Source organism: Trachypithecus francoisi, unplaced genomic scaffold (assembly GCF_009764315.1).
Source record: "Trachypithecus francoisi isolate TF-2019V2 unplaced genomic scaffold, Tfra_2.0 Lachesis_group3, whole genome shotgun sequence".
NCBI lineage: Eukaryota > Metazoa > Chordata > Mammalia > Primates > Cercopithecidae > Trachypithecus > Trachypithecus francoisi.
This window is the reverse complement of record NW_022681468.1, coordinates 69321514-69345473: the sequence shown is the minus strand read 5'-3', so window position 1 is coordinate 69345473 and position 23960 is coordinate 69321514. Positions and strand designations below refer to the sequence as shown.

General features: G+C 36.8%; 1 protein-coding gene across 10 annotated transcripts; it reads right to left on the bottom strand.

Moving 5' to 3' along the window:
• Window positions 1-1862: 1862 nt before the first annotated feature.
• MBIP (MAP3K12 binding inhibitory protein 1) lies at window positions 1863-23948 on the bottom strand. 10 transcript variants are annotated; one of them, XM_033188236.1, is made up of 9 exons: window positions 23740-23948; window positions 19954-20073; window positions 17945-18205; window positions 17769-17865; window positions 15223-15288; window positions 14837-14989; window positions 11314-11411; window positions 4075-4113; window positions 1863-2491 (listed from the first exon to the last, which is right to left on the bottom strand). In XM_033188236.1, exons 1-9 carry the CDS (start codon window positions 23866-23868, stop codon window positions 2387-2389), a joined length of 1068 nt encoding a protein of 355 aa, XP_033044127.1. In that variant the 5' UTR covers window positions 23869-23948; the 3' UTR covers window positions 1863-2386. The 10 variants fall into 10 exon arrangements, with proteins under 10 accessions (XP_033044127.1, XP_033044133.1, XP_033044134.1 ...); XM_033188235.1 differs by having other exon boundaries at window positions 1865-2494; XM_033188237.1 differs by having other exon boundaries at window positions 1865-2494; window positions 17945-18193.
• Between the last annotated feature and the right edge of the window lie 12 nt (window positions 23949-23960).

Here is a 23960-nt window from a genome sequence, read left to right as displayed (position 1 = left end):
TTCCAGATTTCTGCTCCTTTTTAACAACTCCTCTTTTCCAAACTATTGGTAGGTTTCTGACTCTTGTAACCAAACCTTTTTTGTTTGTTTTTTAAGACAGGGTCTCACTCTGTCACCTAGGCTGGAATGCAGTGGGTCACTGCAGCCTCGACCTTCTGGGCTCGAGCAATCCTCCTACCTCAGCCTCCCAAAGTGCTGAGATTACAGGAGTGAACCACCAAACAATTCTTGACCTCAACAACTGCTCCATGAAAGAATTTCCACATAACAGTAGCTGCATCTTTCAAATGTTTAATTTGTAATCGTGGTAATGAGAGGTGACAATGTGCTAGCAGCCCTCACTCTCAGTGCCTCCTCCGCCTCGGTGTCCACTCTGGCGGCGCTTGAGGAGCTCTTAAGCCCGCCACCGCACTGTGGGAGCCCCTCTCTGGACTGGCTCAGGCCAGAGCCTCATCCCTGGCTTGCAGGGAGGTGTGGAGGGAGAGGCGCGGGCGGGAACCAGGGCTGCGTGGGCGCTCGCAGGCCAGTGTGAGTTCTGCAGGCGCAGGCAAGGGCTTGGCAGGCGGGACACGCACGGAAGGGCCGGCTGGCGCTGCTGGCCCAGGGCAGTGAGGGGCTTAGCACGTGGGCCAGCAGCTGCGGAGGTTGTGCCTGGTCCCCCAGCAGTGCCAGCCCGCCAGGGCTGCACTCAAATTCTCACCGAGTTTAGTGCCTTCCCGCTGGGTAGGGCTCTGGACCTGCAGCCCGCCATGTCTGAGCCCCGCCATTGCAGTGGGGTCCCGCGTGGCCTGAGCCTCCCCTGTGGGCTCCGCCCTCTGCTCCGTGGCACCCGGTCCCATCCACCGCCCAAGGGTTGAGGAGTGCAGGCGTGGCTCGGGACTGGCAGGCAGCTCTGCCTGCAGCCCAAGTGCAGGATCCACTATGTGAAGCCAGCTGGGCTCCTCAGCGGGATGGGGACTTGGAGAACTTTTAGTCTAGCTAGAGGATCCTAAATACACCAATCAGCACTCTGTATCTAGCTAACCTAGTAGGGACTTGGAGAACTTTTCTGTCTAGCACTCTGTGTCTAGCTCCATTGTAAACGCACCAATCAGCTCTCTGTAAAGTGGACCAATCAGCAGGATGTGGCTGGGGTCAGATAAGGGAATAAAAGCACCCAGCCAGCAGTGGCAACCCGCTCCGGTCCCCTTCCATACTGTGTAAGTTTTGTTCTTTCGCTCTTTGCAATAAATCTTGCTGCTGCTCACTCTGGGTCCACCCTGCCTTTATGAGCTATAACACCACGAAGGTCTGCAGCTTCACTCCTGAAGCTGAGACCACGAACCCACTGGGAAGAATGAACAACTCCAGAGGTGCTGCCTTTAAGAGCTGTAACACTCACCACGAAGGTCTGCAGCTTCACTCCTGACAGCGAGACCACGAACCCACCAGAAGGAAGAAGCTCCAGATACAGCTGAACGTCTGAAGGAACAAACTCCGGACACGCCATCTTTAAGAACTGCAACACTAACTGCGAGGGTCTGCGGCTTCATTCTTGAAGTCACTGAGACCAAGAACCCACCAATGCTGGACACAATAATGTATGTACTGCCTAATAACTGGGGTATTGTAAAGGTGAGGCTCTCAAAAGAGGGGTACTATAATTTCTTTGTAACATCCTAATTGCTGTCCAAAACCAGACCTGGTTTTATAATATTAGCTAACATTTACTGAGCAATTCCCTTGGGACAGACAGTTTCAAACATGCATGATCTCATCGCTTCTTCAAAACAATAAGGTCGTTTCTATTACTGTCATTCCCATTTCACAGACTGGGAAATGAGGACAAAGATTAAGTAAGTTGTTCAAAGTCACACAGTCAATAAAGGGATAAAGCTGGATCTATTGTTTATTTACATGAATATTGACATCTTAGAAATTAAGAAAAACAAGTTCATACATCCATTTAAAATTCATTTCAGTCAATAAATTTTTGTTGAATGCCTATTATATGCAAAGTACTAATTTGAACTAATAAACTGGTTAACACCAATGTTACAAATATAAAGTCCTTTTAAAGTATCAATATCAAAATAAATTTTCCTTTCTGTGGTCCACAAAAGAAAAAAGATGTACCAGCACTTTTAAATTAAGTTTTTCAATTTCCAAAATACCTCCTTTAAAACAGAAGGGAATAAATTCCAACAATGCTATTTTCAACACATTCATTATTTCAAAACTTACTGGAATATCTGAAGATTACTTGCTGCAAGCTGGACTCATGAAAATAAACCTTGACTTCACAGAGAAGACTACATTGATAAATATATATCCGTTGAATTAATAACAGTGTAAGTTACACATATGTATACAAAAAAGTAAAATGACAAGGATGGAGAGGAGTTTTTCATGGAAGGTGGTGGGTTGCCATGGATTCTGCTTCTCTTGATTTTCTGAGGAGGGCTTGTTTGAGGGCACTAATTTTCTCATCAAGTTCAGCCAGTGAATAGTTCTGCTGTAAACAATAACGACACAAATTGCTGAATAAGATTCTGAAGTATCTTAATGCAGATAAAGTGCCAAATGAACTATAAATATTTAAAATATTCAAAAGCATGATCAAATGGTTTTTTCCCTCATGATAATAATCTTAAAACTGCGCAGCTATATATGTTGACTAGATCATAAATTTAAAGGCATAAAATAATAAGGCTTAAATATTTCTTTTTCTCTTTTCTAATGATTAAACTCTCCTGAACCTTTTATACTTTGAAAGAATAAGTTTACAAAAAAAAAAAAAAAAAAAAAGCCTGATTATTAGACACTGGAGCCTATTTGAAGATGGGAGGAGGGAGAGGACTGAAATATTGCCTATCGGGTATTATGCGGATTACCTGGGTAACAAAATTATCTGTACACCAAACCTCCGTGACATGCAATTTACCCATGTAACAAAACCCCTTGAGCTTAAATAAAAGTTGGAAAGAAGAAGAAAAATACTAATTATATTACTACCAGGAGAAAAAAATCATTTGAGTTATCAGCTATCCCTTTTAATAGAAAACTTTCTATGTTGATTACTAAAGTTAACCTGAAGTGGAAAACAGTGAAGAAAACACTCCTTTTGCTTTCCAATAAAAATTGGATTTGTTCAAGTCTATCTATGTGAACACCCTCACTTACATTAATATTTCTAATTTAGACACAAGTATTATGTGGTGACTATTAGGGGGTGTAAAGAGAAAGGGAAATTGGGACTAAGTGCTAATAGGTGCAGGGTTGGGGCGGTGATGGAAATGTTCTAGACTTAGTGGTGATGGTTGCATAACATAGTGAACATACTAATAGCCACTTTAAAATTATGAATTTTATGTTATGTGAATTGTATTTTTAAAGCAGCAACAAAGTGCTACAGTTTACTATATAAGAGAGAAACTTTTAAAAACCTGATTATTCTCATAATCAATAGTAAAAAAGTTAACTTTAAAAATAACTGCTTAAAATACCTAGAAATTCTCTCTTGAGGGATCAACTACAATAATTTACTTCTGGAAAAAATAATTGCTATCAAAAAATTTACTTGGAATTTTGTAAGAAAAAAAATGCTACTCTTAAAAATTAGAAAGTCTTCTCCAACTTTAAATTCACATTACCACTATTAAAGTCCAGCAAAGCCTTACTATTTAAGGTTCAACTAATTAGTAAAGTAGCACTTTAGACAGGGCCGGCTGAAGTCAAACTCTGCCAAACACCCTTTTTGATGTAGGTGCTGCTAATCAGAAGTGTTCACAAAAGGAAGGGGTGGGGGGAGACTGAAATTACTTGAGCACTTACTATTTTTAAGCACTTTATGAATGACACATCCTTGTACTACTAAAAGCAGGACAAAGGTTTTATTTATTTAACCTGAGTCATTCCATGCCCTTAAAAGAATTTTTCTATTCAAGTATATTAGTTTATACTGCCCTTTTCTTCAGTCATAAATTGTACCAGGGTATGACCTAAAAGCAACCATAGTAGAAACTTTTATTAATAAGAAAGGTATAAAACTAATCCAACTATTTCAGAAACCAAAATGAAAATGCAGTAACTTACTTGAGGTGGCTGAACTTTTCTTCTTTTTCCAGAAAAGCTCTAGATTTAAATAAAAAGTAACCAATGTTTAAAAAAATCTAAGCATCATTTTTTTCTTTATAAAATACTGTACAAATTATGTACAGCCTTGGGAACTCTGAGAGAAAAAAAGCCAACCAATTTACTAATACCAATTATTGTCTGTTACCAACATCTACCTTATATTCTGCAAGTTACCCTCTAAAGAGGATGACATTAACAATATATAATAGTAATACTGCAGCAACATGCTTATCCTTGGCAATATATATTTTCCCATCAATTACCAGCTTCTAATGAGCCTGGGTGATTGTGGAAAGAGGTGCTCTGGGGATTTTCTGCTTAGTTTTTTTCATAACCTTTCCATCCCAGGGTATTGAACAAGCGAAGTGACAATCGACAAAGGAAAAATGGAATCTGGTATATGAGGCCAAGAGGTGAAAACACACACACACCCTGGACTGACTATAATGGACACTGTGGTTGTTTATGCAAGGAGCTACCTATCCACTGCTTCTCTGTGTGGCCCAAGCCAATGGGTTCCCCGTCTTGTCAGTGACTGAAATGGGCATGGGTCCAGTTCTGGCCAATGAATAAAGGAGAAGACTGCTGGAGATTAAGAGGAGAACTTCTGGAAAAAGCTTCCTCACGTCTTTTGAGAGAAAGCCCTCAAAGAAGGCAGTTCCTCAGGATACTGCCGTATCTGGGTAAGACACCTGAAAGTGCTGTAGCCATCTTGCCATCTGCCTGGGAAAGAAGGTAACACCAAGCAGAGTTAAAAGGGGAAGGAAACCTATTTTCTTACAATTATGATTTAGTCACTGAATCAATTAAATCTGAAGCTTGTGCTACCATGGACTTCCTATTTTATAGTTTACATAATGTTTAAGCCAGTTTTGAGTTTAAATTTCTTACAGTTGAAGCTGACAACATTCTCATTGATCCACTAATGAGCCTTTTAAACCTTGGTCTAATGAAATTCTTTCTAGACTTTTTCTTAGTTTCACACAAGCACTAGCTTTTGAATGGCAAATTAGTAAATTAGTATATTTGACAAACTGAATCTCAGAGACAAAATGTTCTCATGAGCATTTCTGACTATTGAGATTTTGAAGACAGCATTAAAACTCACATTTTCCTTTGTGTCAAAAGTTGATTCAAAGAACATCTAGGTATGCTTCTTATCAAGTTACAATAAGTTGGAAATCATTAAGTATTAGAATTAGTAATTATGAAATAATAGAGTTCAGATAATTATGCTCCTTCCTTTGCCAAACCAAGCTGCATACCTGTGGTAGGGCCTATGGGCAAATAAGGAATCAATGTTTAATTTGGCAATTGATCAGTCTCCTGACTTCCTAAGAGGTGGCTTTTTATACACTTGATGCAAATATAATTCCCCTTGGCCAGGCGTGGTGGCTCACGCCTGTAATCCCAGCACTTTGGGAGGCCAAGGCGGGTGGATCACACGGTCAGGAGATCAAGGCCATCCTGGCTAACATGGTGAAACCCCATCTCTACTAAAAACACAAAAAATTAGCCAGGCATGGTGGCAGATGCCTGTAGTCCCAGCTACCTGGGAGGCTGAGGCAGGAGAATGGTGTGAACCCGGGAGGCGGAGGTTGCAGTGAGCCGAGATCGCACCACTGTACTCCAGCCTGGGTGACAGAGTGAAACTCCGTCTAAAACAAAACAAAACAAAACAAATTCCCCTTGTTCTCCTAGTCGTTTAACCTGTAATATATTGATAGTTGATATGCTATTAAACAGTCAGATTACTACTGTATCATAGAACCAAAGCAAGAAATACCAGAATGAGGAAAGTAAGGTCATCAGTGGTTCAGTGACTTAAAAACAGTAAAATGTGGCCTTTTGGGCTTGTTTTACATCTGAGCAGAATATTTTGATAAGACGAACACTCAGAAATACCATATCTACTATGGATACACTAGATTAACTTTACTATTTGTTTTAGGTGTAAGGAAATCTCAGTACAGTTCCTGAGTTATGATGGCTAGATAAGGCTTTTCAAATTTACAATGCTGTGAAAGTGACACACATTCAGTAGAAACTGTACTTCAGATGCTGAATTTTGATCTTTTTCTGGGCTAGTGACATGTGATATGATGCTCTCTTGTGATGTCGAGCAGTGGCAGTGAGCGAAGCTCCCAGTCAGCCATGTGGTTATGAGGGTAAACACCCGATACTCTACAGTGTACTGTGCTGCCAAGTGACTTTCCTCAACTGTAGGTCAGGGTACACATTCTGAACATGTTTAATGTAGGCTATGCTAAGCTATGATGTTTGGTGGGTTACAGGTATTGAATGCATTTTAGACTTGATAATATTTTCAGTTCTTGATGCGTTTATTGGGACATAACCCCATCTGTATAGAAGTATAAATAAAAGGTGGACATTTTAACAGGTGTTGGTACCTGAGACAAAATACTTGAGAGCCCAGCACACTAAAGAAAGAGCTAGAGAAAGGTAATGCAAAATTCTCTCTCCTCACCCATTATTTTACCTTAGTAGGTTCCGAGTCATGCATTGCTTAATGATGGGGATATATTGAGAAATGTGTTAATTTTGTCATTGTGTGAACATCATAGAGTATACTTATAGAAACCTAGATGGTACACACCTAGGCTATATGGTATAATCTATTGCTCCTAGCATACAAACCTGTACAGCATGTTTCTGTACTGAATACTGTAGGCAACTATAACACAACAGTATTTGTGTATCTAAACACATCTCAACATAGAAAAGATACAGTAAAAATACCACACTATAATTTTACGAGACCACTGTAACATATGCAGTTGACTATTGACTGAAACATCCTTATGCAGAGCATGACTGACATATACACATTCAAAGACATACACATACACATGCAAATCCAGGGAACCAGTGCTCTAAGGAACCTCAAGGGTAAGGAGGCCTCTTCCATGACTGGCTGCTTTCTTTCTTTCAGTTGTAAAAGGCAACTGATTCTACACATGCAGTATTTAAAATGTTTTTCTTCCCTTCTAGTCCCAGAGCCCTGATTCAGACCTTCATTTCTCTCTGGCTTGGATAATGACATGTTTCCTAAACTAGTTTCCTTGACTCCAATTTCTCTCCAACTCAGACTTTATAATGCCACCAGACAGGGACCTAAATTACAGGTTTCTCTCTTTCTCTAAAACTTAATTGTGCTCCAATGACACTAGAAGTGCAAACTGGTTAGTGTGACCTTCAAGGCTCCCTGAAATATGTTTACAATCTAATTTTCTAGCTGAATCCAGTTGTTCACTCATGCTTCAGATCCAGCACATGTTCACACGCACATGGCCTGTGTACATGATGTTGACCTGGTTTTCAGCATTCCCCTCCCCCAATGCTTCCTTAAGAACCAGGAGTTACTGTTACGGACTAAGAATTACACCCAGTCAGTGTTTTGAACAAAGTTAACACACCTTCAAAGTCCAGTAATGAGCTATCAGTCAAGTCCTATCCATTCATTTGCACTTCTACTTGATATCTACTACATTCTGTGTCTCAAAGATGAACAAGACACAGTTCCTGCCCTTGAGAGTTTCAAAATATAAAGTGAAAAACATGTATAAACATATAAGTGATAAATGCTATAAAATGAACAAAATACTTGTAAAAGCATGTTGGTACTTACTGTTTTCAAGTATCATAATTTAAAATCAGTAAGTCTTTGGAAATACTCAAAGATCATATATTTTAAATGAACTGTTAAGGCCATGCCCTTAAACTTTTGAAAACATTACATTTAAAGCTTTCCATGGCTAATGCGAAGAATAAAGACCTTTAGAACTCTTACATCAAAATGTCCAACAAGTATTATTAACTTTTGCCATAAATCCTGTTCTATACACATTATAACATATTTTGGAGTTTTATGTCCGGCTCATAAAATGAGAACTTTATATAACCTGATTACGTTTTATAAAACAAATATAAATGACATCTTTTTTCCCGATAAATATTTGTTTTTCTATGCTACCCTTCAATGTTACCCATGATAATCAATCTCTATCCAACTGTAAGAAGCTCCCCCATGTTTAGAATTCATCTACTGATGAATCTGAATAAATACATTTCAATGAAAATCTTTTCAGATTTCAGGAATTCCAAGAAAAGTTCAATCCTTAATAAATTTAATGGGCTCAACTTTTCTATCTTTAGAAGCTATAGGACTGTGCTACATATGTAGTTTCTTCTGTATACTTTTGAGGGATAAATATGTAAAATTATGCAATTACCATACATGTACTCCCAGCATGATGGTGAGGGTGATGAATAATGTACTATGTCCTCTGTAAGGTATGTGCTCAACTCCTCCTGTTTGCAAGGACACTCTTAGAGCTAGCTGTATTCCAAGTGAGGTTCCTAAAGATGGCTCATTCATCCTATTATAGAAGGGTGAGTACGAAATCTTCTTTCCCACAGGGCTTGTGTCATGTATGTTCACAGGCCTAAAGGACAGAATGAGTCTGAATATTTAAACCTTTCCAGTGTTTTGTTCTTCCTTGTAGCTCACTACTAATTTGATATGTCACTTCCAACACTAATCCAGAAGCAGTTCTTCTAAAAGATACATAGTTTTTTTTTTAACATATTTGGAAATACTTTTAAAAAGCACCGGTTTTATCACAGGTTGCCACCATCCATCCTTTTCTGAATGCTTAATACATATATGCCAATCCTCTGTTTACATTTACAAATGCTTCCTGCCCCTGAAATTAGGCAGTCACCAAGATTCAGACTTCAGGCCTCAGACAATCTCAGTCTTCCTATCCATCGATGGACTCTCACCACTACACAGACTCTCCCAATTGTCCCAAGTGTAAGTGCTATATCTCAAAAAGCTTACCTGACATTTTTACCTTCATAACCTCCTCTGCCTTCAAATTCACATTTCCCACAAAAGTATCTCTCTCTCTATTCTTATTTCTATCAACGGTATCCATTTTTCCAACCAGAAACTGGACTCTATCCTTGTTCTCTATTTCCACATCCGATCATCAATATTTGTCCTTTTTTTTTCCAACCTGCATTAATCTTTTCCGTTCTCACTCAGGTCCCTATTTTAGGATCTAACTTCACATCTAGGCTAGCATAACACTATCTCCTTGTCCTTAGTTTCTCTCTTTTGTCTCCCACAACTGTATTAGATAAATCTTTCTAAATATCATGTTCACAAATCACTTCGCTGCTCAAATGCTTTCAGTAGATTCCCCCTGCTCCCTGCCTAGAAAACAGATTTTAAACTTCTGAGCACAGCACTTAAGGTCCTAAACAATCTGGCTACTTTACCTCTTTACCCACTCTATCCTATGAGTAACAGATCAAAACAAAACAAAAAGATTATGATGTGGAAGGCTTGTTCTTTTGTTAAACAAATCTATTAATTTTTTTTTTTTTTTTTTTGAGACAGAGTTTTGCTTTTGTTGCCCAGGCTGGAGTGCAATAACGCAATCTTGGCTCACCGCAACCTCAGCCTCCTGGGTTCAAGTGATCCTCCTGCCTCAGCCTCCTGAGTAGCTGGGATTACAGCCATGTGCTGCCATGCCTGGCTTATTTTTATTTTTATTTTTTGTATTTTCAGTAGAGATGGGGTTTCTCCATGTTGGTCTGGCTGGTCTTGAACTCCCGACCTCTGGTGATCCGCCCACCTTGGCTTCCCAAAGTGCTGGGATTACAGGCATGAGCCACTGTGCCTGGCCTATGTTAAATTTTTATAAATCAGAATCAGAGAAAAGAGATGAATGATACTGCAGCAAGTTCTCATTGGAGGCATCTGATACTACCATACTCTATTGAAAGATCAGTTCTATTGTTAGTAAGAATTATATTAACAAGGTATGAAATTGAACTAGAACAATAACTTTCCTAGGTTACTAGAATGGGAAAAACTTATGGTAGACTACTGTAGGAAAAATCATTAAAAATCTTTATGAAGTTTCCTAGGAAGACATTCAAAGAATAATCCTAAAAGTGAAAAGACCTTTGTAATTATGTAGTACAACCAACACATTTTCTAAAATTAGACATCTTGAAGGCCAGAGGAATCGAGTGACTTTTCCAGGTTTATACAGCTACTTCATAGTTCTGAAACTAAATAAATGCCAATGAGGTTTTTACCATGTGGTAAGCAGTATGCTAAGTGTTTGATCGGCATTATCTCATTTGATCTTTGCTTCAGCCCTTAGTATTTTTATAAACCTCATTTTACATTTGAGAGCAATAAATCACTAAAACTCTTCTCTGAAATTTTGTCATTTAAGACTTGCTGCTCCCTTTTGTTACGTGACCTGCCTTCTTCCTCTGGAAATACTTCTTTTCTGTAACTCATCTAATACTCCATCTATAACTTTGGAAGATTGCTGTCATACCTAAAATAAATTTTAAATATATTTTCACCACTAACTTGTATGATCCATGCTAAAATGGGCTATCTCACATAATTTTTCAGAAATAGGAGTTTTGGTATAATCTCACTTTGATATTATTTTAGTCCCAATATGGTACTGCTTTAAAAAAAAAACTTAAGAGAAGGCAGGTATTATATATAATCACCTCAGAAGACTGAGGAAAACACAATGAGCTCAGGATCATTTTTCTGAAAAATGCTGATGTGCCAAAGATACTAACTTACTAGCACAACACTGTTTCTTAATGTTCTTGGAAAAAGGGGTAAGAATGAATGAATGCTAGAGTTAAGGAATTACAAAAACATAGAAAGTCTGGTGGTTAAGGTAAAGAGTAAGAATGGCAGCTTGAGGTGTGTGTTTGTTTAGTATTAACTGCATGTGAGCTGAGGGAAGGAGCCTGTTGGGGAAGAGAGACTAAAGAGGCAGAGGGATCACTGACAGAGCAAGGTTCCAGAGGAAGCCTCTGTTTTACAAGGTAGCAAGTTCAGAGTAACAGGCCCAACCACCACCCAGTCTGACTTACTATGCCATGAAAATGGCCTAAGTTTGAGAATGTGGGTAATATATAAGTATCCCTTTTTAAAAATTCTAAATTTTAAAAATATTCAGAACCAGAGTTTTTAAGGAACTAAATATATCCCCTACACAGGACTGTGTTCATTCATCTTTGAATTATTAAAATAGTTTTGCTTATAGATCAATGAGTGACTGTAAAACCACAAAGAATCCAGAATAACATTTTAATTTATTTTTAAAAGACACTTATACTCACTACAGACTGAAAATATTCAGGAGAGATGCCTTCCAATTCAAGGATTTTATCCTCAAGCTTTTTAATTCTCTGATAAATGTCTCTTGGCACTGGACCACCTAAATACATTAAAAAAGATTCTGAGATACTGTTGAATAATTATTTCTTCTTACAATTTTTATTCTTAAAATACCATGCAAAGACAATTATGCAAAGGAATGGAAAATACTTAAGAAAATAAAAAGCAAAAGTAAAACAGAATGAAGTCTTTAGGTCATATTTTCATATTATACACTATTGGACATATTGTACTACACTTCCTCTCTCCAAACCCCATTTATGCTTCCTATATTCTAAGAGTTTCACGTTAAATTCATTTTACAAGATATTGAATAGCTTCTATATAGAACAATTTATATTTCTGATATGCTTTGATAGTTACATGGGAGGACAAAAATGCATAGTGACAAATGATGATAATTCAATGCAGTGGTTGCAATATGTCATATTAGTTTCTTCAATTAATATTTCTTCCTACATGCCATATTTTTTCCTTTGACCGAAAAGAATGTAAAAAAGGGGCTTTACTATAATTTTAAACTAACACACTTTCTGAGGAGGGGGACAGTAAATTATGGCCACTCAAATTATAAATTTATGATTATATCAAGAATCCTTCTAATTCTCACCCCCTCCACACTGTGGCCTTTCTGGTCCAGACAACTTCCACCTCTCCCTGGATTATCACAACCCCCAAACTGGTCTCCCTGTTTCTGCCATGCTTCCATAGAGTGTATTCTCAACACAGGAGCCAGTGATCCTCTAAAAATGTAAGTTAGATCATGTCATTTCTCTGCTTCCAATACCTGATCATTTCACTCAGATTAAATACCTTCCAATACCTGATGATTTCACTCAGATTATATACCAAAGCCCTCACAATGGCCTACAAGGCCATACACAATTTGGACATTCTCCCTATGCCCACATGGCTCCAGCCACTTGATTACTTTTTTCTGTTATTCAGCAAGGCCAAGCACCCTGTAAGCTTTAGCTAGTTCCCTCCACCTCCATAATCCCAAGTCAATTTCAAGTCTTGGCTCAAAAGGTACCTTACCAGTAATGCCTGCTCTCACTATCCTGTTAAAAACACCAGTACTACGACTCCCCTACTCAGCACTCCCTTATCTTCCTTACTTTAATTTTCTCCATTCCATTACTAGCACCCAACATTCAGTATATTTTCTTTCTGTATTGTTTGTTTCCCCATTCTAATGTAAGCTCCAAGAGGACAGAGTTTTATCTGTTTTGTTCATTAGGTAGGGCTGTGCAGCTTGTGCACTGCACAAACCGAGGAAGCATTAGTTTGTAAGACTATAGTGCCTGGCGAAGAGCTGGTACTTAATATTTACTGACTGAATGAATACATGATTAGCCAATCATTATGCAATTAAAGAATACAGGTACATTTTTATATCAAAATTGTCAACTTGTTATGTATAAAAATTCTAGAAATTTTTTTTGAGGATTTAAAAAAATCTTAGGACCCTGGTTGTTCTTGTTCTTGAGTAAAGTAACTTGTTCATTTGACTTTGCTCTTGCTGCTCCCTTTACCTACAATGTCCTCTGCCTTACTTCTGTATCTTTCAAGAGTCAGTTCAAGCTTCACTGGGTGACGCAGGCACTGCCTAAACCTCTTCATTCGCATAAAGGCTCCTTGTGCCTCCCCGCATTCTTCAGTGCTCCTGAGTTTTTTGGGACGGATTCTCACTATATTGTCCAGGCTGGTCTCAAACTCCTGGACTCAAGCTCTGTTCCCACCTCAGCCTCCCAAGGAGCTGGGATTATAGGCACACACCACTACACCCAGCCTTTCATTACTCCTTTAAAACTCTACTTCACTATTAATCTTTCTCTCATCAGATTATAAAGTCCTTGAAGCTGGGGACTGTGATTATGTCATCTCAGTATCCCTTGTGCCTAAAATAGTGCTTGGAGCATAGTAAGCATTCAACAGATGTTTTCCCAAAAAATTAACTATTTCATATTATTGAGACTTAACCAGTCAATCCTTTTATACAGTGGCATTTTAAACCCATCCACTTCTGAGGGAGGAGATTAATTCTTAATGCCAATGTCTTATTACTCTCAAAGATTTACTCATTCTGTTTTCTTCTTCTACCTTCATCTGGTTAGCATAGCTTCAGATAGTTAGCATACTCCAGCTATACTGGATTCAGATATCTCCTGAACCATATTTTGTGTTTTTGTTCATTTTAAAAATGCTGTTTCCTCTTTGTGGAATGCTTTGCTTCTGCTGTTCCCTCTTTTGGGAATGCTTTGCTCTGGGAAAATTCCTAGTAATCCTTCAAGGCCTCAAGTGTCACTTCACAAGGATGCCATCATCCCTTGACCTACCCTGAGAGAGTCAAACACTAACTTTCTGTCCCTCCTACATATATTTGCAAAGGTAAAATAAGCAACTGTTCATTCAATGAACATTTGAACACTTGCTTTGTGCTAGGCACTGTAACAGGTACAAAGTAATGAATATGACAGGCATAGTTGCACTCTCACGGACTATCTAGCAGGAGACAGACATTAAACAGACCCATGATAACTGCTTTAAAGGGGAGCAGGGAATATCAAGTGCTATATAAGATTATACAAAAGGTGAATCTGCACTGGTCTAGGATTAGGAAGAAAAAGCATGGACAGAAGGGCATGAGTATAAAGATCCTAAAGCAGCAAAACGAGTGGGAGATGGGAAGCCCAGAGGTGTAGCTGGAACTATAGATGTGGACAATACTATTTAAAATTACAAGCCCCCCACCCCACAATCCCAATCTCCAGATTTTTAGCTGGGAAGAAACAAGATCAAATTTGAGTTTTAGAAAAAGCAATCTGGCCACAGCATAGAGAATGATCTAGAGGAAGTCTAGTGGCAAAGAATCCAGTAAATATCCTTCCATCAGTCCAAGCCAGAGATCACAGTGGCTTCAACTCTAGTAGCAGCAGTAGAGATAAGACAGAAGTGGGCAGATTTGAGAGATATTTATTCAGAAAAAAGAATCAACAGACATGGTGACTAAATGGAGAGGGAGACTCAGGCTCTGCACCCAGTGAAGATTTGGGTTTGAGCAGGGTACAGTGGCACATGATTGTAGTCCCACTGACACAGGACGCTGAGGCAGGAGCATCACTTGAGCCTAGGAGTTCAAGTCCAGCCTAGGCAAGACTGGACTATCTCTTTTCTTTTCTTCTCTCTTTTTTTTTAAAGAGTTGTCACTTACTATCTGAGGCATGTTGCTTGGCCTCTTTAAACTTCAATTTATTTATCTGTACAATGATAACAGCACCAACACCTCAAAAGGGTACTATGACCTTTTAAGTGAACTGACATATACATAACACTTTCTGAATGACTGGCACTTATTGTTCAAGAAATGTTAGGAGCTAAAGGAAAATTTGGTGACTAAATGAACTGCAATTTTTTAACCATTTGCAAAGGTTCATTATGAGGTCCACTTAGCACTCTGCTTACCTGTCTGTAACCGCAAGTGGGCCTCAATATTTTGTAGTCGTTCTTCTACAGCCTGATTACCACAATCTCGAAGCATGCTGTTAGGTTTATGACCTGACCCTGGAATTCCTTCAGGTCTAGTCTGTGGTCCATATGTATTTACAACTCTAGAAACTAAATTAACAAACTTTTGAGCCTATATACATTTATATTTCAAAAATCAGAAATTCTTATTCCCTAACAGCACTTCGTATTTTTTTCATAAAGACCATCTAACCACAAGTATGAAGGACGGCAAGATGTTTTTGTTTTAAAATAAAATTTAGATGGGAAAGTTATTTCTATTCCATTTTGCTAATAATCTAGACTTCTGTCAGTGACTCAGATGTCATGTGGTGGTTACTTACCTCTTACGTGACTTTTAAATCCGGGGTAAGGAGTAAAAATCGCATCAGTTCTTGCACAACTATTTTCTAAGGAGAATTTAGATAAATATAAGTTTAAATATATTCTTCCCTTCAAATGTATGAGATTTTAATAAACTTCCAATAATTCATATTAACATTTTACTCATAATTTTAATAATAGTAACAATAAATTACGATCACACACAAGATAGAATTTAGTGACCTTTACCTGTCAAAATTTATCATAATATCTAATATTCTTACCTAATATTCAGATTTATATACAGAGAAGCCATCAACATTAAGTGGCACAAACTGATACAATTTTGAAAACTATTCGGGCCTCTGGATAAAATAATCTACTGTAGAGTATTTAAATTCTACTTCATCGTAGAATTAGAACTCATCATTTTTATTAGAATTCTTTTAATTCAGCATGTTTTATTTTAATGCTAAATTAGTGAACACCCAACAAAAAGAATTATGTATTTAACACATTTTTATTTCAGAACTCCACATAAAGATGACCTCAAAACCTCAAGTACACACACATTTCACTCTACCTAGATTTCCAGTGCTCATTTTAGAAATCCTTCATCACAAAAGTCATCTACTTCTTCTCATCCTACCACTTTCAAAAAAGTTTAATTTTAGGAAAGGTCTGTTGTGAAAATTTGTTCCTATTTTTTTTCCAAGCTGAAAAGTAGTTTCTTTCAAATTAGACATCAATGCATAAATTACAAAGGAGGAAAATTGGAAAGATGTTAACATATAATACAACTAATATATTAACATAATTGTTATATATTAACATATAATACTACATAGTAATAATATATACTTGTGTTTGAAATAATGTTTAAAAGCCACACATTGGCAGTAAATCTCCTGTAAAATTCCCTTGAATATTTTGTAAAAAATGGCTGGTAAATGAGATTCTTAAAAAAAAAAATTCCCCCCCCCATGGAAATTTGATTTTTAAAAATTCCACTGCTTATAGTTAGATTTGTACTTATTAAAAGGAACACACTAACATATTAAAATACATTTATATTTTTTTCAGTTGAACTTTCCTTAGTAGTTCTGTTGATAAATCAAATAGTATGCATAAAAATCCAAATCCACTTAGCTTTTATATCCAGAGACTAAACAGTCATCTTTCCTTTTTTTTTTTTTTTTTTTGGAGGCACCTCAAAATATGCTTAAAAGGCCATCCTTTCTCCATTCTCTTCCTACTACCATTTCATGGGGCTAAGGGTTAAAAAAAGAAGCAGCTATCATCCATTCCAGAACTATATTCCAAACATATAGATTAACTGACCCATCAGTGAGAAATTCAGCATGGTGTGAGTATATGAGTGCTAGTCACTCTCCACAGCAATTCTTTCTAGCACTGTTTTGAGCCAGCAAGGAATTGAATGGGCCAAGGAATCCTGCTGAGCATTTCAATTCTTGTCAATTTCTATCCCCTGGTGATTTATAATAATAGAGTTAGCAGGGAGAACAGAGGAATAACATTAGTGACACATGTGCTTGCTCTCTCAACAAACCCTTTCTCATAGTCGCTTATAGCTGGTTGTAGTACCTGAGATTTTGCCATTGTTGCACCTGTTCTGAAAAGCTAATAGGAAAATATACCAAATTTAGAGATGCACATGTGTAATGTTAATAGTAGCACACAGCTAAATTCACAACCCAATACCAGCCTATATTATTTCATTATTAAGAGAATCAGTGTACCAATGTGATATAAGTCAGTTCTAGGTTCATCTGACAATTCTATGTTCATAATAATTAGTCATGATATATTAGAGGCAACAAGAAACATGTTCATCCCAATTATGAACTCTTCTCCATAATTTTGCCTAAGAACTAGTTGTTCTGATTATTACTATGGTGCCTGAGTATGATCTATGGCACTGCTTTGCAATATTTTGTATTCTGCAACATAATCGCAGATTTGTAAATGTACTATAGCATCAAGTAGAGAGGTAAAGGAGAATCTGATGAAAAATGGCAAATGTATGCACTATAGCAGAAAGGAAAAAAGCAAGACACCATAGTCTTCATGATAAATTGGTTGTATTGTGACATAGGACATTTCAAACAGCTCAGGAGTAGTGAGAAAACTGCTCCCTCTGGAGGAATATTAACTTTACTAAGTTCACTTATGTATTAACATCATGATTTCACAGTACATGTATAGGTTTGAAATTCATAGAGCTCAGTTCCTTTTACTAGTGGGATTGATCAACCTTGTCACTCATACCTCACATTCATTTCCTAAAGGAACTTTAAAATAATCTTCGCCAGTGATAAACACTTTTAATGTTAGCATTTACTTTGTGTAACCAAAATGAAAACCAGTTTGCAATATAGTCTATTATTAAGCAGAAGGAAACTCTACTGTCTTAGTTACTAACTAAACCCGTGAAATAACTTGAATTGTGTTCTTAAAGCTATTCATTTAAAAAATAAATAAAAGATTAGAGCAACTATAAAAATTGTGCTTAAAACCCTATGAAAATTAATTTCTAGGTAGTTACCTTGATTACAATCAATAACATTGCAAAATTCCCTGACGTTGTTTTCATTGATTTCAGCTTGCTTTCTTTCAATAAATGCAGATATTCGTCTGTCAATCTACAAACAACAAGTTTTAACAGTGTAAACATAAGATTTTTTAAAATAATACCCTCTCACCCCCGCCAAAAAAACTTACTTCTGCTTTTCCAGCCTTTATCTGAACTACTTCTGGATCAAAATGGATCTGTGTCTTTTTCACATCTCCTAAATCACTTTCTTTGTGTTTTTCTTCCTCTTGTAGGTCGCCAATGGAAAATTTGTCATTTGCTGCATTTTTGTTCCCCATTTCTGTTTTTCCTATCTCTTCAACAGCAGTTGTATTCTCCTCTTTAATTGGAGACTGAAGTTTTGCTAAAAAAGGCTGAGAACAACACAATTCCATCTGCTGAGGTTCAAACTGACCAAAATTAATTACACATTTAATATATTTACATAAATTTCTGCTAAGTAAATGAAATACTTAATATCAGTTAATAAATATAAAAAGTTGGTATACCAAGACACATAGATCTGACCACATGTAAGTATTTACTATTCTCTGCTATTGTAACCATTATCATTTGCTATAAATTAGTTTTAAAAAAGGAAAGAGGAAAAAAGAAAAGAAAAAAGAAAAGAAAACCTAAGGAAATTTAAAATTTTCTTTGAGAGAATCATTCTGTCACTCATCTTTTATTTTGTGCCAAATCAAAGCCTTCAGCCTCTGGCACCAATGCCACTTAATTAACATGTCATTCAAATGCCTCCTCAGAACACTAAGGCTTAGTATTTTTCCTCCTTAACACGAGAGCCAGTGCTCTCACTCAGCAAAGCCCTGCATTATCACTATATCACTGGAGATTCTCCACTTGAAACTGCAGTTGGCCAATGTGAATGAGGAAGATAGACATGAAATATATAGGTGTTAGGTTGAGTGAACACTCAGACCTATTTCCTGACATGGCAAGATCTCTTCTTGGGTCATAAAATTAAATTTTAAAAAAGAAAATGAACAAGAAAAAAAAAAAAAGATCTATAGCTGAAAACAGGCAGAGGCCTATCACTATACTACAGGGGAAAACCCCTGTTGTAGAATATAAGCTGTATTACCCATTTACTGTTCTCCTCCCCCGCTCCCCACAATTAGGCCTCATTTGAGTTCTACAGCTCACTGCTCTGCCCTTTAAAACAGGGTTAACTATTACTTTTAACATGGAACAGTTAAAATTTCCCACAAAGTCAATGAATGGAGGGCTGAAAATTAATGCCTATTCCATTAGTCAAAACACACTAACACTGATAACGTTCCAATTATTTTTTTCATACCCACAATTTTGCTTCCATTGTTTGCTATTCTACTCTTTTGAAACCTTATAACACCTTAATCACAGTAAACTGACCAATCCAAACAGTTCTTCCACTTGTCTTTTTGACACTTCACATTTTACACTTTGATTAGAGATAAACTGCAAACTTACATCAATTATAATTGCAAAGATGTTCAATTAGAAACCAGCAAGGTCATAATACTGTTCAGTTATTAACATGAAATATTTAAAAATATAACAACACTATTATAAATACAGATTCAATATTAACTTCTAATATAAAGAATGAATTATTTCAAACTGTTAAGGAAAAGAAATGATAAAATAGTGACTGGCTACTTACAAAGATGAGACATTAATGTCACAGAAATTACTTTCTTTTTAAAAACTATGCTGAAACTGTTTAATTGCAATAGACACTCCAGGATGTGTCATGCTGGGATAATGCCCCTTCTTGAACCACTGAAAGCACTCCATGAGCCTCCAAACTCACCCAAGGCATGGAATCATTATCATAGCATGACACACACCTGCCGTGTCTTATTGCTTAATTATAACCCACCATAGATGGAACTGTATTGAATTTTCAGTGCAGGTCTAGAATTGAATAGAATTGCATTCATTCACTCTCATACCCACATTGGTCTTTTGGGCTATATTCCCTTAACTGTCCTGATCACTACTGAAATTAACAGATTTAGATTAAATCTGGATGTAAATAACCTTTTGTTAGCAACACTATTAATATAGTGTTTAGAACTGTCAAATACTCCAACTAATTTAACCACAATTAATGTCTATTTTCAATATCGGGTTATCATTTTAGCAAGAAATTTACCTGTAAATATAAAATGTGTTGTTCAAGTGCACTAAAGAGCAATGCAGGCTGGAATGCTGAGAGGCTCTGGAGCTTGTTCCAATCGATTGTAATTTTCACCACATCATCTCTGAGGTTAAGCTTCAAAGGGGCAAACCAGCAACATCACAAAAATTACACGATTAAGCTGTACATATGAATTGTCACAAAAATAAGATTTCTAGAGTAACGGGTCTATTTTGCTCTAAGTTATCAAGTTTTTAATAATACACTGAAATGCTCTACACGGTTACCATTTTAAGAGGCCAAGAAAGCTACAGATTTTCATAAAAAACAAAAACAAAATGACAAGTCATTCAAATTCTATTCTTGATCTGTGTAATGGGACCATTTTAGAGGTAAAAACCATTCACGAAAGATGAAAAGATGAAGGCTCTTTTGATACTTCAATATCTACAAACCTTTGGATGGAGTCCAATATAGGCCTGCCCTATTCAAAATCCTACTACTTCTAGCTCAGAGCCTTAAACAGAGGAAGTACAACTGTTTTGTGAAAGTTTTAACATGCATTTTTCTCTTTAAGTATGTACACAAATACATATCAGAAATATATCATTATTCTGATGTCCTCCAAATCACATTTTTAGTTTTTTAACTTTTAACCAATTTTTAAACTAATTTAAAAGTCAAGATTATTCATCCATGTAAAGTGTAGGGATAAATGGCAACATGTTTATTTCAAATGAAAAACTATTATTGAGCTACGGAAGTCTGAAGCTGAAAAACAAAGACTTCTCCACCATAGTGAAATAAGTTGCCAGACTGGATGAAATGTCCAGACCTTTTGCTAAATGCTAAGATATGAGTGCTCATTATATGGAAATTTCTATCAGTTGGTGATCTAATAGAATAAAATCATACCCAGAAAACTACCAAGAACCTGAATATAAGATTATCATCAAAATCAGTGAAAAGTTTACAACGAGAGCACCCATCTGCAGTCTTTTGAGTAAATAAAAGTGAACCATCACAAACTTTTCTAGGGACATGTGTTTATAGCATAGTATAAGAATACACTTCATAGTGGAATCAAGTTAACATAATTTTTTCAAAATGAGTCATCTTTTCTACAAAATAAAGGTGTTACATGAGTTCAGATACAGATTTTATGAGTCATAATTATAATAAAAAGATGAATCACTGTACAAAGATCAAAAAGATGTAAGGTTACCAATAAAAATATAATATATTGAATACTTTGTGACAGAAATGTACTCCCTTTGAAGATGAGAACAGAAGCATTTAGAAGTCCATATTAGACAAGTGTAAAGATATATGAAATTTCATGTAGGCTGCACTGGCAAAGATTAGAATATGTTAAGATTTTACGTTAAAGTGAATGAACTAATTTACATTACTTTAATTCCTATAAAGATTGTGTTAGACAACAACCTGTATTATGTACGGAAGTAACCTATTACTGTACTTTCATAGTCTTCAAAGAGATCTACAGTTGATCATAGAAAACTTAAGAATACAGCTTGGGGATAAAGCAGGCAAATCCTCAACCAAAGCAAAGTATCACATTTTCTACAGAAAATAACTTATAGAAAAATTAGTCTTAACGTTTGGTTCATAGTCTCATTTTAATTCAGCAGAATTACATAAGCTTCAAGTGCAATAAAGAATAACTGGTCTTTTAAGAAAACCAAATAATGTCACAAATTAATTTTAAAACTACTCTAATACATCTAACTATTCATTCAACAAATTCATTATTAGTAATATGAATTCTATGCATTTTGCCCTACAGAACTTGGAAGAGTAAACCATTCAATCGAAAATCTCTATTAGTCTGCTATTAATATAGACTATTTAAATAAATATTTTCAGTAAACACTTTACTAAATTAATACAAAAATCCAAGCTAAAAATAAATAAGTGTTTAGCTTGGTAAGATGGACCATCCAGAGGCAAGCAAAAAGGTTAAAATTAGTAAATTTTGTGATCTTAAGTAAAAAATTCTTGTTAACATTGTTTTATGTTTCCTACTGAGATCTAATAATACAATGATACTTAGGGATGATACAGGATGAAGTTAGGCATGTTACAACATACATTCTAGAAATCTTTTAAAGTGGTTGCAAAAGAAAATACTGATTTCTCTGGGGGCAATTTTGTAAGTGCGGAACTCTGGCTTTCACTCTTAATACTTTTCAAAATATAGAGTATTATGAAAACAGTTTGCATTTAACGGATGAAACAATCATATTTTTGACACCTGTATAGGAGGTCCCTTCACTGTGTCATGGTAAAGTAACCAAATATTTACTGTCAACATTTTTGACAGGTGACACAAGTAAATTGTAATCGCTTCTTTACTTGTAGAATACTTGAATGTTTAAAATTTTCTAATGAGTTTGAAAAATTCAGTATGCAAAATGTTTCAAAAGAAACGTTTAAATCATTGCTCAGTATTTTTTAAAAATATTCCATCTTCTGTTAATAGGTGAGCATAAACCTTTTTCATCTTGACATTAGAAAATAAATAAACTTAAGTTCCAACGTCGCCATAAAAAGTTCTCTAACCTTTAAACCATTTAAAAGGTCTTGGGTCTTAAGACTGGAATATATAACAAAACACCCCAAGCCTTTAAAAAACGATTTCGGTAAGTACTTGGCAAACAACTGAATTTAAAAGTTTTATCTTTAAGTAGACTCCATTAATAATTGCGTCATTACATAAAACCCCGTTTAACTTACAGTAATGTTCTTTGTAAGACACAACACACTACGATTTTTTAAAATAGTAACTTTTTAAAAAGCTGATTCTCCATCTACTCAAGGCTTTAAAAATAATTTTCACAAATCAGACAAATGTTCTATTTTCATAAGAATTTACCATTATCTTTAACACAAATGCCTGCCATGTCCACATGCGCTAGTACCAGCCCCAAAACAAACTTTTACGGCTAGAAAATGGTCTATGTAAGATAGAAAATATTTCCTTTTAAAAGGCAGGTAAACAAGCGTACTTTTACATTGTTTCTCATTTAAAACTTGCTTTGAATTTTACACCATGAAACGAAACAGTGACTTGATCGAAGAAGCCCACTAAATTCAAAACCAATTTTACTATGACATTTCTGCAAAAGCGATTTATCAGCCAGTTAAATCAGTTAATAGTTAAATAACGACAGTTCTAACGCAAACAGCATCAACGATGGATAACTCATCCAACTTTACGCTAGAAGTATTTTAAACGAATTCCTTTTACTTTCCTCCCCATTTGAAAGGGTTATAGATGCCCAAAACAGCCCGAAGGAAAAAAGAAATAAACAAAACCAAGTAACTTACAAGAACAAATTACTCCTTCCCCCTGGCCAAGAAAAAGCTAATAAGCGCGCGCTTTTCTATAAATCTCAGGCCTACTGACCAACCAATTCCCATAAAGAGTAAGTTGGAGGAAAAAGGACCCTGAGCGCTAGGCGCCTCCTAAACTTGCAGTGAAGCTTTTCCACATTCATTCTCTCCAAGCCTGCCTCTTTCGGAGCCGGGTTTTCACTTAGACCAACCTCACCCACTCTTGGGGAGGACAGCTGCAAGATAAACTACTCCGCAACCGGTACCGCCGTCTTCCTCACTCCGAGCGAGGCGGCTGAGCCCGCGCTCCTCCCCGACCTCGGCTTCAGGGACCGCATCCCACACCTCAGCAGGCCTAGCTGCCCCCGGCCCCTGCTGGAAGAAAAGAATGGAGGGATGGGCCGGATGGCTTCCACATTCCCAGTCCCTCAGGCCACCTCTCACCTGTCCAACCAGGGTGTGTAGGGAGCGAAAGATTTCGTAGAGCACCTCTCGGGAGAGGTTGGGGCTGCATCTTCGCTCCAGGTTCCTGTCACCGCTGTTCGGGCGACTAAGCTCTGTGGCAGCAGCCATGATGCCTCCTCAGGCCGCCCCACCACCACCACCAACGTTTGCTCACAACTCCACTCCCTCCCGTCCAGCTTTAGTCGCTTGGCGATGACGTA

Excerpts from the sequence above, each read along its gene's own strand:
- MBIP (XM_033188235.1), bottom strand. The coding sequence starts at position 23,868 with ATGGCTGCTGCCACAGAGCTTAGTCGCCCGAACAGCGGTGACAGGAAC. Across the intron at positions 11,412-14,836 it reads CCACTTGCGGTTACAGACAG|GTGGTCCAGTGCCAAGAGAC; the intron begins GTAAGCAGAGTG and ends TAATGTATTTAG. Across the intron at positions 2,495-4,074 it reads GAAAAGTTCAGCCACCTCAA|CAGAACTATTCACTGGCTGA; the intron begins GTAAGTTACTGC and ends TATTGTTTACAG.